Source organism: Podarcis pityusensis, assembly GCF_964106645.2.
Source record: "Podarcis pityusensis genome assembly, chromosome: 3".
Classification (NCBI taxonomy): Eukaryota; Metazoa; Chordata; class Lepidosauria; order Squamata; family Lacertidae; genus Podarcis; species Podarcis pityusensis.
Window position 1 is genome coordinate 22,735,578 of NC_138026.1, and position 17,504 is coordinate 22,753,081.

A 17,504-nucleotide genomic window follows, 5' to 3' on the forward strand; every position below is an offset into this window, starting at 1 on the left:
TTGAATATAGGGAATCATCATCCAAGCATTTTTCTCCCTTTCGATTCTGAACCAGTGTAACTGTTACTTTAAAAAAATTGTCCCACATTTCTTTTTCTTGCAGCATATGAATTACAAAATTGTCCAGATCCTCCTCCGTTTTTCAATGGATATATCATTAATTCCGATTACAGCGTGGGCCAATCAATATCTTTTGAGTGCTATCCAGGATATGTATTGATTGGTCCTTCTGTTCTCACTTGCCACCATGGGATCAACAGGAACTGGAACTACCCCTTTCCAAAATGTGAAGGTAAATTTTGCTCATTGTAATAATAGTTGACTCTTAGTATTCTCTCGACATTATATATTCAATGAAATGAGATGGAAAATTGCAGAAAACCCTATGCATGAGGGCTGAAAATGATATCGACCACTAATAGAGATGTTCCAACATCCACGCACCACTTCAGTTCATAACTGGGCTCAAGAAACCAAGGTGCTCCTCTCCAAAATTGGGGAACAGCTTGGTTTATTACACATTGAACTCCTTCATATCCCAGATGACATAATTAGGTAAACAACTCCCCTTTCTCACATTTCTCCATCAGCCTCCAAATCCTCTTCCTTTCGCCTACCTGGCCACACCTGTAGCACATGGGGAAGTATTTCCTCCACTAGACCTAACAATGTTCGAGGATTTCTGAAGGTGTCTTGAACCCTCAAAAAATTATGCTGTTTCATGCATGGATTTCCAAACTGGTTGAGTGAACTGCGTGTACAAATGTGTCCTAAGAACAGAATCCACCCTCTTTGGTTCAAAAGCCAAGGCTACACACAAACTTTTTCAGTAAATGCTAAAATATTGCCTCTCAGCTGCTTCAACACCCCTTCTCACCCTCTCCCCGCCAAACAACTGATCTGCAGATTTTAGCAGTTTTCAGATAACTTCCTTGCACATGTTTCTTTGTGTTGAAGCCCCCTGTGTTCAATTATTTGCCTGCAGTAGTTATTCAAATATATATCACAGTTTGCAATGTTGGTTGGCCTGCCCTTTGTGCATCTGGGTATATAAATTTATAAAGCGGTACTGTGTTGCCCTGTTTATATTTTAAATGTAGTTTATAACTCAGCCACATATTTCAGTTCTTTCACTCTGAATCACCTCAAATTACTTTGAAATTTTGCACATTATACATAGAGGGAAAAGAGCGAATTATTCTGTGCCTTGCCTAGAATTTCAATTAATTATACTGAAATGCTATAATTAAAATAACTTTCTCACGTCCGTAAATGGATATCCTTGACAAAAGCAGAACAATGAAAATGACCAATATCATCTTCCTTTGTCATGCAAAAGAGCCAGATGGGAACCTGCATACTAAGTTGCATCATGCCTAGACATCAAATCAAATACAACTTTTTTCAAAGCTGCTAGTAGTGACTATATTATTTGTATTGTGGTTTGTTTTTTTAAGTGTATGAATAAAATGATCTATAGGTTATCGGTGATTCTCAAACTATTTTCCGTGGATTACACTTTCAGAATAAAAATTTGCTCGTGCCACACCCCATTTTTAATTGATGAGAAATAAATTGGAAAACGAAAAGAAATAACTAGCACAGGGGAGAGTAAGTAGCAGAGGAGGTAGAAGCAAGTGATGCGCTTCTCAGAGGATCTGTCTGTTACATCCAGGTTCCTATCTGTAAAAGCACCACACCCAGAAAGTGAAAAACAACAACACACCTGTAGTTGTTCAGTTTCCATGCTATCTAACTTCCAGATGTTTTTAGAGTCTCTCTTGGAAAACATCCACTTTGGTCTTTTGATAATTGGTCTTCATTTTTATAGTAATTACCAAAGGATTTTAGGAGGCGCTATACAACTTTCCGTGTTAAAGACATTATTGCTGTGACAGCTGCATACAGATGAGCTAAAATATTTTTATCACCTATTTTGAAATGAGGGGAGAAACATTGAAAACCTGACAGATGTGAAACCATGTTGTTTATTATAAATTAAAAAGCAGTGTCAGGCCTTTTGTTTGTTTTTCCCATGTCCATAATAGCCTATTTGTACTGGGGAAGCAAAGACTACATTAATATTTGTGTAGGATCTCAGTGTCCCTCCCATGCAGAGTTTGACATTGGGAGCAGGAGGCCAGAAGCTTTCCATAAATATAGGACCAAAACAATTTCCATGCTCCTGCTCTCTCTGGCCCAAATGTTTAACTGGAATCTCCTGATTGCCATTGAACTGATTTATTGACTTTACACAATGTTAATAGCTGTTACTTGAATGTGCAGTACTCTGTGGGCTTTCTCAGGTACTAGTCAAGAAAGCATCTAATGACTGTAGAGCTTCTTTAAAAATAAAAAAGCAGTTTAAATATTTCCTACCCTTTCCTTCCAACACTTGGTGTTATAAACTGCAGTCCTAGTCCAGGGGCCTGGGGAGTGGCCCATGGGCTTGCAAAATTATATGGATCTACAACATGCGAGAAAGAGCTCCAGTGTTAAAGAGGGAGATCCGCTATCGGATTCCCTGCTTCCTGATGCCACAGAAAGGTCTGAGGTTCTGACCAACCAGTGTCAAAACTCTGACATGGTACTGTCAAATAGTAAGCAGTTTTGGGGCTTCTTGGGAAGGGTCAGAAAAGGCTTGCATCTAAAAGATCCAAAGTCTTTTTCAGCTGCACAACACCCCCTCCTCAAAAGGATGATTCAGATTGCAGCCTTAGAGTGACTAGAATGGTAACTGGACAAGTTTTTTATTTATTTATTCAAACCTCCAATGTGTTCAATGAAGGGAAGTCATTTTCATGAATGTAGAGTAACTCAGCAAGTAAAACTACTGTCATACACTTAACATCTGCAAAATTTCCTTTGAGCTGTATTGCGTTTTGGCAAAAAAGATCAATCAGCTTTAGGCCAGGTTCTTAATGAAGAAAAAGCTACTACCTCCCCATATTAACTAGGATGTTTAAATAGTTTCAAATAGTTAAATTGCCTCCTTACATTGTTATTTTGAGCATGCTCACGGAAGAGGAAGTAAGCATTTTGTGTGCTAAACATTGAGAAATATAGTAAGACATATTTCAGCTTCTTTTCCACCTCTCACAGTCAAGTCCAACAAGAGGAGAGTCAGTCTGTAGAATCAAGTCACGTATACTCATTGTTAATTGACCTGACCCTATTGTTAAGTGGATAAAATGGGAAGGGAGTTGTGACTACAGGGATCACAAGAAACGGGAAAGTGACATTGCAGGGCAGAAGATGTTACCCAATTCAATTGATTCTTTATCCCTTTCTTTGAGGAGGAATAATCACATGATTCATCACATTCTTCTGCACAATTGGATGCACTTCCAATTAGAAGCAGATTTATCAGTGGGATTTGATCAAAAGGAAGAATATGGTGGGTTGAATCTATTTGTGCTATTTTTAAAAAAGGTATTTTGTTGTAGTCCCACAAAGCAGTTCACAAACCAAGGAAGCTTGGGGAGCTCCTTGTGGCAACTTGCTTTGACAATAGTTGGACTTTGGAGCCTCTGTCTCCAATTCAACTCTCCTAGGCTTTTCCCTTTTAGAAGATTAGAGTTTTGTAAAAGCCAACCCTGTAGCTTGAAGATTTAGGGATGGCATTCCTTCTGCCTCTTTGGCCTCTCACCTGATGCTATTGGACTGGCACAGCTGAAAGGAGTTGTAGTCCAAAACATCTGGCACTAGATTAAAGAAGGAGCATTAGCTGATGATAATGAGTCAAACCTCAGCTCCCGAACGCCTCCGTTTTGAAATGCTTTGGCTCCCGAACACCCCAAACCCAGAAGTACCGTATTTTTCGCTCTATAAGACGCACCAGACCACAAGACACACCTAGTTTTTGGAGGAGGAAAACAAGAAAAAAAATATTCTGAATCTCAGAAGCCAGAACAGCAAGAGGGATCACTGCGCAGTGAAAGCAGCAATCCCTCTTGTTGTTCTGGCTTCTGGAATAGCTGCACAGCCTGCATTCGCTCCATAAGACGCACAAACATTTCCCCTTACTTTTTAGGAGGGAAAAAGTGAGTCTTACAGAGCAAAAAATACGGTAAATGCTCCGGTTTTCAAACGTTTTTCGGAAGCCTAACATCTGACGCGGCTTCCACATAAGTGCAGGAAGCTCCTGCAGCTGATCAGAAGCCACACCTCGGTTGTTGAACATTTTGGAAGCCAAATGGGCTTCCGGAACGGATTATGTTTAACAACCGAGGTTTGACTGTAGTTGCAGCAGCATTTCCTGAGCACTGTTCTGTGGAGGGTACAGGTGTAGTCATGTGCCCTCAGTTCATGATCCATCAACATGCTCACCTGCACTGTCCCCACCCCCCACAGAAGATGGTACAGTGGTGCCTCGCAAGACGAAATTAATCCGTTCCGCGAGAGTCTTCGTCTAGCGGTTTTTTCGTCTTGCGAAGCAACCCTATTAGCGGCTTAACGGATTAGCGCTATTAGCGGTTTAGCGGCTATTAAAGGCTTAAAGGCTTAGGGGATTAGCTGCTAAAAGGCTATTAAAGGCTATTAAAGGCTTAGCAGATTAGATAAAGGGGGGGGGGAAGCGAAAAAAAAATCTCAAGACTTGCAAGACATTTTCGTCTTGCGAAGCAAGCCCATAGGGAAATTCGTCCTGCGAAGCAACTCAAAAACGGAAAACCCTTTCGTCTAGCGGGTTTTCCGTCTTGCGAGGCATTCGTCTTGCGGGGCACCACTGTATAGGCTTATTACTGAAAGGTAACCAACCATGTGAATTTGCTTTTTTGAACTCTACTATGCCATCATCATCATTGTTTAATTTGTATACTGTCTTTCTATCTTACAATACAAGCTGAAGAAACAAAAAATGTACATCTTATAACAATCTAATGCAATACAAAAATGTGATAATAAAACTTGAAAATAGGCAACCTATATCAAAAAGTAACATTCAACAATCATTAGAATAGTACTAAATAATAATAACATATAAAAGTTAAACAGAAATCCACTCAACAGTTACAATAAATAATTTCTAAACTATAATCAATAAAACAACGGCAAGCCACAGTACATAAAATAATACAGTACAAATTGAAGAGCAGAGACCAGAGGGTGGGGCAAGGCAGGTGGAAGTAGGCCTTGCCTGATGGAGTCTCTCCCCTCACAGTCTTAAACGTAAGACAAATCACTGTCCTGGCTTAACCATGCATCCTTACTTTTTAACACTCCCATTCCTTTCCTTTTCAGCTCCTTGTGGCTATAATGTAACATCTGAAAATGGTACTGTGTACTCCCCAGGATTTCCAGATGAATATCCAAATTCAAAAGATTGTACGTGGCTTATTACTGTGCCCCAGGGCCATGGAATCTATATCAATTTCACCTTACTCCAAACAGAACTAGTGAATGACTACATTGCAGTTTGGTATGTGAACTTTTATTACCGTAAAGGCTTTGATCAATCTGAACTTCGCCTCAATCCAGAATAATTGAACTGTTGGTGTTCATGTGTGCATGTGTATTAGTTAGTTAGTTAGTTTGTATACAGAGCAGAATTTGTTGGCTAGCAAGTTTCTATCCAGCTTGAAAGATCTGTTTTGAAACACAGGGAGGCTGTGAGAAGGTGAGTCTTCTCTCCAACATGAAAGCCAGCCTGTGAAGCTCTATTTTGATTCTGGAACATTTCCCACATGAAGTTGCTTGAGAAAAAAAGGATTGCATCATATTTTGTGGAAAGAGAAATAGCACTCGGTTCTATTTCTCTTTCTCACCCTTGTCCAGGGAGTCTGAACTGACGCTCGGAGGTAGTCACAGCCTAAACATGAGTAAACAAATTAAAATTGACAAGGCAAGAGACAGGATAACTTCTGATCCAGGGATGGGGGCCTAACTTGTTGAATTAGTACCTGCAGATCTGGACATAGTAACACATGTCCTATTTATATCGCATCAGGACTACTGCAATATGCTCTACCAAGAGCTATCTTTGAAAAGAGGTCAGAAACTTTTATTGGTCCAAATCAAATTGAGGCAGCCAAGTTGATAACTGGAGCTGCTTACTCCCTTTTTGAAACTACCGCATTGCCTTCCAGTTCATTTCTGGGCCCAGTTCAAAGTGCTGATGATGCAGCTTTAAAGCTCTTTGTGGTATGGCTTCAGGACATTTGAAGGGGTGACCTTTTATAAATGAGCCTGCCTCCTTATTAAGACTACCAATGGAGTCTTATGGAGTCTGCATGTCCCAACAAATTCTGAAATACATCTGATTGTAACCAAGGAGAGGGCCTTCTCTCCAGGCTCTGGAACTTGCTATCTCATTAGTGGACTTCCACTTAATTATATAGACATTGGTTCACCAGAACACCTGAAAGCAGCTTTACTTTTTATTTTTTAAATTGTTTTAATCTTTGCTGCTCTTAATTTTTGTGGTGTTGTTTTAATGTTATTGTCTGTTAACTGTTATTAGCTATTAACTGTTGATAGCTGCCTTGAAGTCTTGGGGCGGGGGGAAGGTGGAGTAAAAATATTTTTAGTAATAATTGGGTATATTTCCTGAATAGCATTTTGAAATACTGTGGGGGCACAATTTGTACCTTACCTGAATAGCACAGGAATAGCTAAAGTGCAGCTGCTTACAGGGCTACTCTGATGGACAGTAATTATGTCGGTGGACCAACAAATTTCATGCATACTAGCTCTGCCTGCTAATGCCTTTCTTTTTGAGCACGTGTTGGAGAAATATGGAAATGCCAGTAATATTGGAACAAGTAGTAGGTGTCCATTACAATATATTGGATTTGAAAATAATTTTATGGGACATTTTGCACTTTCATTCTACTGTTATACCTGTCCCCAGCTGACTGGATAGGAATGGGCTACAAATTCAAAAATATATTCATTGCATAATTGTATATGCCTAACCAGCTATGATCAAAATGCCACATTTCGTTGTGTTAGCAATTTAAATTAACAATGCTTTCAGTTGTGAGGGGAGCCACTGGGGCCATTCTCTTCCCAGAGGCAAATGTTTTCCCATCCATCTGCTAGCCCAAATGCTGAGTCCTAGAAATGCCACTGCCATTCAGAGATGCCTGCTTGGGGAAAAAAACGTGTTGAATTTTTCAGATCCCTGTTTTTCTCACAGTACATATTTTGAGAAGGATTATATAGCAGATGGGCCAGTCAGTCCTCCTTTGAACTACATACCGCCCTTTTCCTGAGTTGGTATCAAAAAGATTAGAACCACTGGGAAGGTCTAAACAGCTTATGTCTTTTGCACTAAAAAGCTGTTGATCTTTTGGTTGATAAAGAACTATTCTTTAAAGTGACATCTTCATATCTGCTCCACCAAAGGCAACTCACTGACCAAAACAGCTTTTTCATTAATAAAGGCATTAGTAAAATTTTGGGAATGTTTTTCAAGTGGACTAGAAACGTCCCTTGTTCCTGGGAAACCAGATGCTTCATAGCCCAGATGCTTACTAATTTGAAAAGTTGCCAGCTTTTGTGTGGCAGCGTAAAGCAATAGTGTCATTAAATGGTGTTGTTCATAGTGTCATTAACCCTGCTAGAAGAATGGCAAAAATTGTTATACTTTTGCAAGTAGCAGCAAAACCCTTTTAATTATGGTAGCTGAAATTCAGAATCACGTATTACTTTAAAAAATAATTTGGGAAGAAAAATCATTTTATACACATAGAAGAATAGTGTAATGCCATATTTTGTTTTGAAATGAATTATTTCTCCTGTTGAAAATGCGGTTTTTATTTCTCTCTTTCACTAAGTATGGCACTGACATTTGTTTCATTGGCTGACATCAAACATATAATGTCAAGGCTGAGTTTTCAGTGACTAGTAAAGTGATTAAAGAACAGCACCTATATGAAATACCCATATATATATTTCTATATATAACAATAGAATGAAGCACCTCAGGTGACCTCATGGCAAACTATACAGTACTGAACCTTCTTTAGTACAAATATTACTTACATAGCTTTTCCAGCTTCTCCTAAAAGGTCAAGCTTTTCACATTGGCAGGAATGTACTTAATCACCTTCCTAGATTTGCATGCAAATGAATTACTATGCTACAATTGTTAGGATTAACCTGCCTTCTTGAAGATTTAAGGCTACCATCAAGAGAAAACAGAGTTAATTTAAACCTTAATTACAGGCTTTTGCTGACACTTCTCTTTTCTCTTGGTCCCTAGGGATGGGCCAGACCAAAATTCTCCTCAGCTGGGAGTGTTCAGCGGGAATACAGCTCTTGAGACAGCTTATAGCTCAAGCAATCAAGTCCTTCTCAAGTTTCACAGTGACTTCTCCACTGGAGGGTTCTTTGTTCTCAATTTTCATGGTCAGTTCTCCTCTTCTCATTTTACAAATCGTGCCTGTGAGATAGAGGCCGCGTGTGGAGCTTTAAAGGGATATTTTCTGCCTACTGATGTTAAAATAAATTAGACTGGTTTAATTGGCATGATATTTTCATTTAATAAAAACCTCTAGAGTAACAGTCTTTATTATCCACAGCCAAATGAGTGTTAAATATTTAATATTGAGTTACTTGGTTTTTTAATATTTTAATGGGAAAAAATTCTGGCCCACTTAACCCTGGCCATGCACTCCTCTCTAAGTCCTAAGGACTTTCTGGTGTTAAGAAAACCCAGTGGTATCCTAATCTCCCGTTGAGAATATTTTAGCTGCTTAGAGACACGAGACATTTTTCCACTTGGAACTTTGAAACTCTTTCAGTGTCTAGTTATATAGTTAAAGAGTCAGAGACCCGGAGAGTGGAAGGTTAAATAGCATATGTTTATTTAGGATTATTTTGATTCGTTTTCATTTTGTCACACACTTATTCCCTGGAAAAGGGGCAGGGGGGTGGCCTTTGATTTTAAAGAAAGTAGTGAGACTTCTAGCTGTAAAATACTTAGGCAAAGAAAGGCGAAAGGAAATGAAGAAGGGAAGTAAGTGTGCATGACATACAGGGGAATTGTTCTTCATTTCACATTGAAGGCCTGTGTCTCAGAAACTGAAAAGCCATTTGCCTTAGGGAAATGCTGCAGAAACTGTGGCCTCCAACTCCCATCAGCCCGAGCAAGTGTAGCCAGTGGATAAGGATCATGGGACTTGTAATCCAACAACCTCTGCAGGACTACAGGTTCCCCATCCCTGGTTTAGGGTATGAGCTGCAAACATGCTGATACTGCCCCACTGCTACAGTGAATCTGCTGACCCAGCTGTAACTAGTTAGAGTTGTTGCAATGGCTCCAGCTCAGTAGCTGTAGGCTGTGATAACTTGCTCTCAGCTTGGATCTGTTGCAAAGGCTCCAGTCAGACACAAGCCATGCTAGTGGTTATGGCATGGTATGTTGGTTGTGTAGTCAAGCACAGTTCCCAAACGATTTTTTTAAATACTTATTGAGATTTGTGCAAAGTGTCATGGACTGGTTGGACGCAAAGGAATGGTGGGAGAACCAAGGGAAGAAGGCTTAGAGCCCAGGGAGTGGTGGTGGAATGATGATGAGTGGTCAGAGGAAGAAGACTGGGAAGAGGTGGTGTTGGACGTTGAAGTGGTAACAGGGCTTAGTGAGCTGGGAGAGTCTGTGGCAGAGAGAAGTCAAGAAGCTGAAGCAGGCAAGGAGGGAGGTCAAGAGGCTCAGATGAGTCAGGCTGGTGAAGAGTCACGGATATCTCCAACTCTTGTTGTGACAAGCTCCCCGTCCCCCCATCTCCCAGAACCAGGAGAGGCATGAAAAGAGCAGAAAAGAGATTGGCTGCACACCTGTGCAGTCTCTGATTTCTTGGAAATATCCCTGGAGAGGAGGAGACCTAGACAGTTGTGGGGAGGTGGGAACTTTCAGTCTCAGCAACTTGCTTTCATGTAGGAAGTACCACCAGGAATGAGTTACTGTGCTCATTAGGCCTGGCACTCAGCCAAAACTGTGGATATCATATTTTCAGTAATAAAGAGCTAACTCCAACTTTGTGTGATTACTGACCAGCATGCTCTTTGACATAAAGGCATGCATTTATGGAAGTAGCAGTGCCACTCCATTTAGGAACGTTGATTCATATTCTCAGCAAGCTATGAATAAGAGCTTTCGCTTGGCTTCCAAGCCTTCCGCTGTGCCCGTGTTGCACACCTTATTAAACCATAGGTTTCTTTCCGGCTTCCCAGTCATAGTTTGTTTGGAGCGACCAAGCTGAGTGCTGTTTTCCATGTAACACAAAATCAGCCTCAATTTTGTTTCCTCCCTGATGCCGCTAAAGCTTAGCAGGGGAGAGGGAAGGAGGGACTTGCAAACTTTTGAGCAGCATGCGCCACCGCACTGCTTATTCACGTTAAAGCATAGTTTAAAATAAACAGTTGTTCAATGTGACATGTGAACCAGCTTGAGGACAGTTTCACAACTGCCAGCTTGTAATGAGGCTTTGTTATCAAAGAGATACTAATGCAATTTTGCTTTGATTTTGTAGCATATCAGCTGAAGAAGTGCCAGCCTCCGCCAACAGTTCCACAAGCTGAATTGCTTACAGAAGATGACGATTTTGAAATAGGTGATAATTTTTCCTTCCGTTGATACATCAGTTCTCTGTCCAGACTTTTACACAGATGATGTTGGTGGTATTCCTGAATGCGATTTGTTTGAATTAGTGTTGGGTGAAATTTATTTATTTGAGTAAATTTATTTGTAGTAGTCATAGGTTAAATTTAACAAATCTTCTGAAATGTGCATTGCTGTTGCATAAGAGTAAAAGTGCCTGCTGGATCGGGCCAGTTGCCTACCGAATCCAGCCAGATCCCTATGGGAAGCCAGTAAGCCGGACCTGAGCACGACAACACTCTCCCAACTTGTGTTTCCCAGCAGTTCATATTCAGAGGCTTATTCAGTGAATGCCTCTGAATTCATATATATTCAGTGGAGGTAGAATGTAGGTATCTTGGCTAACAGCCCGTAACAGTCTTGTCCTCCATCCCAGTTAAACATTTTTTGGGAAAGAGGTTGATGCTCCTTGCAGCCAGCCTTTGTCAACCTGGTACCTTCCATATGCCTTTGACTCCAACCTTCCTCAACCCTACCACCAAAACAGCCATGATGGCTGGCACTGATGGGAGTCGTAGTCTAACATTTACAGAGGTCAGCCGCTTGGAGAAGGCTCCTTTGAGTAGTGCATTACTTCAGCAGAGTGTAGTAATTCAAAAGCACCAGTGGCTGGCAACTGCAGATACACTATCAGTCAGTTCGATTATTTCTAACACATGGATTTTGCAAGAGGTCTGAGTTGGGCTGCACAAAACTCCTACATTTGCCTGACCTTTGAACAGAAATGAAGGTGGACAGAGAAATCCTGGGACATTTGGGGGGGGGGAGAATCTATCTGAAAATTGAGTTGGGGGGGCATGATTGCATTATTTTAATCAACTGTTTTATGATGTGATCAGAGAACATGCCTTTCTTTTCTTCAGTCTTTCTGCTTTTGAAATGAAGCCATAGCTTGGCAACAGAGCACTCAGCAGCATTGTTGCTTCATTCATGGGAAATGAGTCTACTAAAGTCCTGGGAATGCTGCTACTCCAGTAAGAATGCAAGGCCAACAAGCTGGAACATTCACAAGGCGCAGTTTCCCCAGCGCATGGCAACCACATTTGTCAGGCACTCTGCAGTTAAGCTGTGGCTTCATTATAAAATGGGGGGAAAAGAAGAAGAAAATAAAGGGGGCAGCCCTTGGACAATCTTGTGAAAAAGTAACTAATGCCAAACAACACCCTAAATCACTCCCACTCTTCGAAAACAAATCTCTTTTTCTTTCTCCCTGTCTTCGGTAGGCATTTGGCCTTGCCAAAGACTCCAATAATTATTGCTAAAACATTTACATGTGAACGTTTGTGCAGTGCCAGGCTTGGGACTCGTACACAATGTGTGGGTGGGTGAAAGAAGAGAAAAGTTCTTGGCGGGGGGAGTTAGTGGGAGGAAGCACAGATAGCTGTTAAGAGAGCTTTCTTAAAGGTTGTGCAGACACTTTAGTGCAGAGGAAGTATAAGGAACAGAACAAACGTTTTGCCAAACTGTTTCACTAGGGACATGTATTTCAGCAGGAAAAATAAGATTAAAAAGCAAGAGCGTACTGTTTAGCTGTCATTCTGGAGTGTTTGGCGATCAGAAATTCTTTTAATCTAATGAGTGGCATCCATTTTAAATCCATCACTAAAGTCCCATTGAAATCAATATGAAAAGATAGTCATGGCTGACTTGTCACATCCGTTTTTGTGGGCAGTAATTGTGATTCTAAGTTAGTCTGCATCCTACCCTATATGTTTGAAGTCTGTTCTCATTGTTTCATTCAAACACAACTGTAAACATATGGCATAAGTAAAACTGAATTTTCAGTCATGACTGCAATATTATTTCCCTCACTTCTTCTTCACATAGATAATTGGTCAAATTTTCTGTATATCATCCTTGATAAAAAAATTTTCATACTCTGATTTCCTGTACTGTTTTACTGTATTCAATTGCCCTTCTATTTTGATGTGTTTTGTGTATTTTCTCCCTCCCTCCACCCCCCCTCACACACACACATTTTTTGGTCATAGTAACCAACCCATGGACCTCTCTTCTCAGACATCTTACAAAATATTTTCATTTGCTTTTATCTGCTGTTTTAGTTAGGCTTTGAAAAGCAAGCTTATTTTAAAAACTTTTTATATTGTTGTATTTTTTTAAAAAAATGAACACTGCCTTGAGACTTTGTTGTCCAACGTGGGATATAAATGTGCAGTCTACATTTCTGCATTACAAATTATTTCAGGTGACTTTGCCAAGTACAAGTGCCATCCTGGCTATACATTGGTTGGGAATGACATGATGTTCTGCAAGCTTAAAGCACAACTCCAGTTTGATGGTTCTCCTCCATCTTGTGAAGGTATGTATGCATCAATGGTATTATATATTGGTATTATGCTGGTGTTTTCATTCACTGTGTTTCATATTTAAAATTATTTTGAACCAATGAAGTATTAAGAATGAAAAGCTATGACCAAACGTTGAAATTTGTTTTCTGTTTTGAATGTTCAGAATACATCCCAGCTGCATCCCAGCATGCATATCAGTACAGACCTGTAATCCAAAGCAAATGTTTTACAGAGCGATCTTACCAGACTGTGGGGGTGGACAAACCACTTTTTATATACCTGTTTATGTATGCAACCATAATTTTAATGCAGGGATGCAAAGTTACTTGGTTGCTAGGATTGTAAATTACCTAGAAAAGAGCTTGCGATGCAAGAAATAAGAAGAAACAATTATCTGTGGGAATGGGTGAATAGTACAAAATTTGGCACTGAGCGGGTGTGGGAGGGAGCTATGTGAATGAAGTAGGAAAAGCTAAACAAAGGCTGGGAAGCGAGATTTCTCAACATTCCATTGACAGGAGAATTGCAGCTCTAATGAGCTTTGGGGACCAAAACCAGATAAATGGAGCACTGAACAGTGACAGGTTGTGGGATGCAGTGTGTGCTGTAGTCTCTCCTTTCAAAGATACTGGTAGCGTATTGCACTGTAGACCTAAACACCCTTCAGCGACATATGCTGAATACCACACTGAACACCTATGAAGGCTATTAAACCAGCCATTTGCTTCTTTGCGTCTTATGGCCAATTGTTCCTAATTACTCTGGTGTGAATTCTCCAGGCTTCATTTGATATTCTTTATTTTGTTCTTTGGCCTTCCATTCTACACCCTCCACCCCCAACCCCCATGCAAACTTTTCTTTTAAGATGCAGTTTCAGCCATCGTGTTTTCAGATTCTGGCTGCCTGCTGGAAGAACTTAGGTTTGGGGTCAACTGGAAATGAGGGAGTCCCTGACCTGCATCAAGGGGTAACTCCCCCACTGGATTGCACCTGGGGAGTGCTGTGGCTCCTTGCCCCCACCTGAGCGTCCAGACAGAAGCATCTCCCATGGATCCCTTTAATGGGATTGCCCCAATTTGGAGGGGCCAGGTAGAGATTACAACCTTCCCCCACACCCAAGAGCAACATGCGACCACAATATATATATAGGGAGCGAGGGTGAGAGATCCAACAAAAAGCGGCTGCAGTGTAAGCCACAGGCCTTCACTATATAGCAGAGCCCACCCCCTGGTGATCTGCCCTCACGCCCGCTCACGATTTGCCAATTTAGCAAGCGGGCAGGATCAATTTCCTAGGCAGCAGGCTTAGCATGGAAGCTTTCTTTGCTGCCTGGGAAACTGTCCCTGGGGCTCAGCACAATGTAACTTTCACTTCCTGTCCTCCTCCTGCGTGTTCTCTGTGTTGTCCTGAAATCTGTTCTGGAGAGATAGGTAAAGGTAAAGGGACATCTGACCATTAGGTCCAGTCATGGCTGACTCTGGGGTTGTGGCGCTCATTTCGTTTTATTGGCCGAGGGAGCTGGCGTACAGCTTCCGGGCCAGCGAACCAGAGCAGCACACAGAAACGCCGTTTACCTTCCCGCCAGAGCGGTACCTATTTATCTACCGTATTTTTCGCCCCATAGGACGCACCGGCCCATAGGACGCACCTAGGTTTTTTTTGGGGGGGGAATAAAGAAAAAAAATTTATTTCCCCCCCAGGTGCGGGGCTGGGGCGGGGGAAGCCTGAGCTTCACCCGACCCCAGCCCTCAGAACAGGCTGCTATCCGCTAGCCGTGGGAGAGCCGCGCCACTTCGCACGGCTCTCCCACGGCTAGCGGAGGGCTGCCCGAAGCTTGGGGCGTGCTGAGCTCAGCGCGCCCCAAGCTTCTGGGTGCAGGCAAGCTCTCCGCTAGCCGTGGGAGAGCTGCATCTCCCACGGCTAGCGGATAGCTTCCTGAAGCCTGGAGAGCAAGAGGGGTCGGTGCACACCGACCCCTCTCGCTCTCCAGGCTTCAGCGAAAGCCTGCATTTGCCCCATAGGACGCACACACATTTCCCCTTCATTTTTGGAGGGGAAAAAGTGTGTCCTATAGGGTGAAAAATACGGTACTTGCACTTTGGTGTGCTTTCGAACTGCTAGGTTGGCAGGAGCAGGGACTGAGCAATGGCAGCTCACCTCATCACAGGGATTCGAACCGCCAACCTTCTGATAGGCAAGTCCTAGACTCTGTGGTTTAACCCACAGTGCTACCCATGTCCGGAGAGATTGGTAGAACCCCCAAAACAGATTTAGGGTGTGTGCAGGGGGAGGAGAGAGGGAGACGGTTCCATTTTCTTAGTGCTGCAACTGAATACAACTCCTAGTTACAGACTGAACATGTGGTACATTAGAGGAATGGGAGACAGAAAATGTTCTCAGCTCCAATGCATCTACTTGCTTCAGCAGGGTTGGTAGCAGTTCAAACTGCTTTGTGCAGCAAGTTGCTCAGTGAGGAGCCAGACCAGAGATAGTACATAGATAAAGTCAGGGAGCATTCCCTGTGAGTGATGTCTCTCCATTGCTAAGGAGCCTGAAAGGTTCAGTACACTACAGCTTTTGGCCAGCACTTTCCTCTGCTATTAAAATGTCACAGGCAATGAAGTGCCAGGAACCAAAGGTTTAGATCTTAACTACACTTCAAGTAGGAATGTCCTTTGAGCAGAACTATTTGTGCTTTTCCAAAAATCTGCTCTGGATGGTTGGTGGACACCAAAAGTAGCATGAGAGACCATTTGGGGGGGAGGGGTGTAGGAGGAAGACAGAATTGGCAAAAACGCCATCATTTCCCCCTTCTACCATCAGGCTCCTCCACAAGAACCCCTTCCGTTTGTTAGGATCCAAGCCAGTGTTTGAGACTCAAGGGCAAGAGACCTCCATCACTTTACAATGGCACCCAACCCTCCCCCCTCATTATTTATTCCCATTATTTGGAAGTGTAATGATGAGTGATGAAACATTAATGTTCTTTTCCTAGACATCTGTGTCCCTTTCTTTGATCATGACATATATCAGTCTTGTGAAACATTTACCTTTACAGTTGAACATCTGAAGTTTCTTTCAAGTAATGAATAGCCAATTAGATATGCCAACCTGCCTGTGTCTAGAGGACAGTTTTTAGGTCAATCTTCTCTGTATCTGGAATGCTTTGATTATTAAACACACACAAACATTGTGCACCAGATTTTCCCAGTTCTTCTATGTTATTCAATAGGCCTGTGATGGCACCATCAATCATTTTCCTTTTATATAATCACTTATTATCCATTACTTCACTGGAAAATGTTCCAGGCACATGCACCTAATCAGGACATTCACTTTAGGCAGACATGGACACTCAGGTAAGCACAGAGTTTGCTGTGAATGTAAATGATTTTTCTGTGTTGAGGACTTTCTTCAGTTTACCATTATAATATCTGCTTTTATAAACCCAGTAGCCCTGATTCCCTAATTTCCTTCTGAACTGCATTCTGATGGAATTGTTGTGGTCATAACAAGCAGTGGTAGATAGTTTCCTTTATAAAGAAGTCTTCCATTCTTCTTTCAACATGTTATAAATTTCAAAAGTGGATTGAAGGTCTTTCTTTGTACCTGTTTAAAAAAGGAAAATATGGGGGAGTAATTGTTTTCTATTTCTCTCTCTCTCTCTCTCTCTCTCTCTCTCTCTCTCTCTCTGTGTGTGTGTGTACTTCTCCCTTCCCTATCCTTCTATTTTACAGCACAATGCCCAGCAAATGAAGTCCGCACAGATTCATCTGGAGTAATCCTTAGTCCAGGATATCCGGAGAACTACCCAAACTCACAAACTTGTTCCTGGACTCTTAAAGTTGATCCAAATTATAATATCTCTATCTTTGTAGAAACATTTCAAAGTGAAAAACAGTTTGATGAGTTGGAAATCTTTGATGGTGAGAAGAATTCTTATTTACTGAGTTAACCAAATGTGTATACAACTTGATTGGAGTAAAGATCTTGTAACAATTCATAACTTGGGTCCAAGGTAATTTAGGAACCGGCTGAACCCTTATGTCGCAGCTCAGTCGCTGAGATCATCTGCAGGAGCGGCACTGGTCATCCCATGAGTTGGCAAGGCTCATCGGATAACAACAAGAAATCGAAACTTTAGTGTCATCAGCCAAGTATTGTGAATTCTTCTACCAGTACAGATTCAGCAGGCGCTTTCTGTTTCAACTTTACTTTTAAAAGATGAGGTTGCTGAGGGTCTCTCCCCACCCCCACTTTTCCTATAATAATAAAAAAATCAAAACCTTGCCACACTTCAGGCAGCAGCTTGAGACCCTTCAGCATTCCAACAGTATCCATGGGACAATCTGTCCCAGGAACACTGCTGCATTGCTGCAGATGGCCAAGCTACTGCTTGAAGTGGTTACATTTTTTGTTCGTTTTTTAAGCGGAAATAAGAAAGATACACACACCCATTTCATCTTTAAGAAGACGGCCGTCAAGCCCAAAACAAATTCTTATAATGTGCCCCTCTGTTCCCAAAGATTAATCCAATCTTCAGAGGGCACCTCACCTCCCCACCCATGTTTTCTTTTACATGAATGAAAACA

General features: G+C 41.7%; 1 protein-coding gene across 4 annotated transcripts in view; it reads left to right on the forward strand.

The window, feature by feature from the left end:
* The window catches only part of CSMD1 (CUB and Sushi multiple domains 1), a 940,367-nt gene that overhangs the window by 849,298 nt on the left and 73,565 nt on the right, over positions 1–17,504 (forward strand). For all 4 annotated transcript variants that reach the window (XM_080998891.1, XM_080998892.1, XM_080998893.1 and 1 more), the window contains 6 exons: positions 104–292; positions 5,242–5,419; positions 8,207–8,352; positions 10,476–10,556; positions 12,810–12,923; positions 16,650–16,838. In XM_080998891.1, coding sequence (XP_080855017.1) covers positions 104–292; positions 5,242–5,419; positions 8,207–8,352; positions 10,476–10,556; positions 12,810–12,923; positions 16,650–16,838 — 897 coding nt within the window. The remainder of the gene's footprint in view (positions 1–103; positions 293–5,241; positions 5,420–8,206; positions 8,353–10,475; positions 10,557–12,809; positions 12,924–16,649; positions 16,839–17,504) is intronic.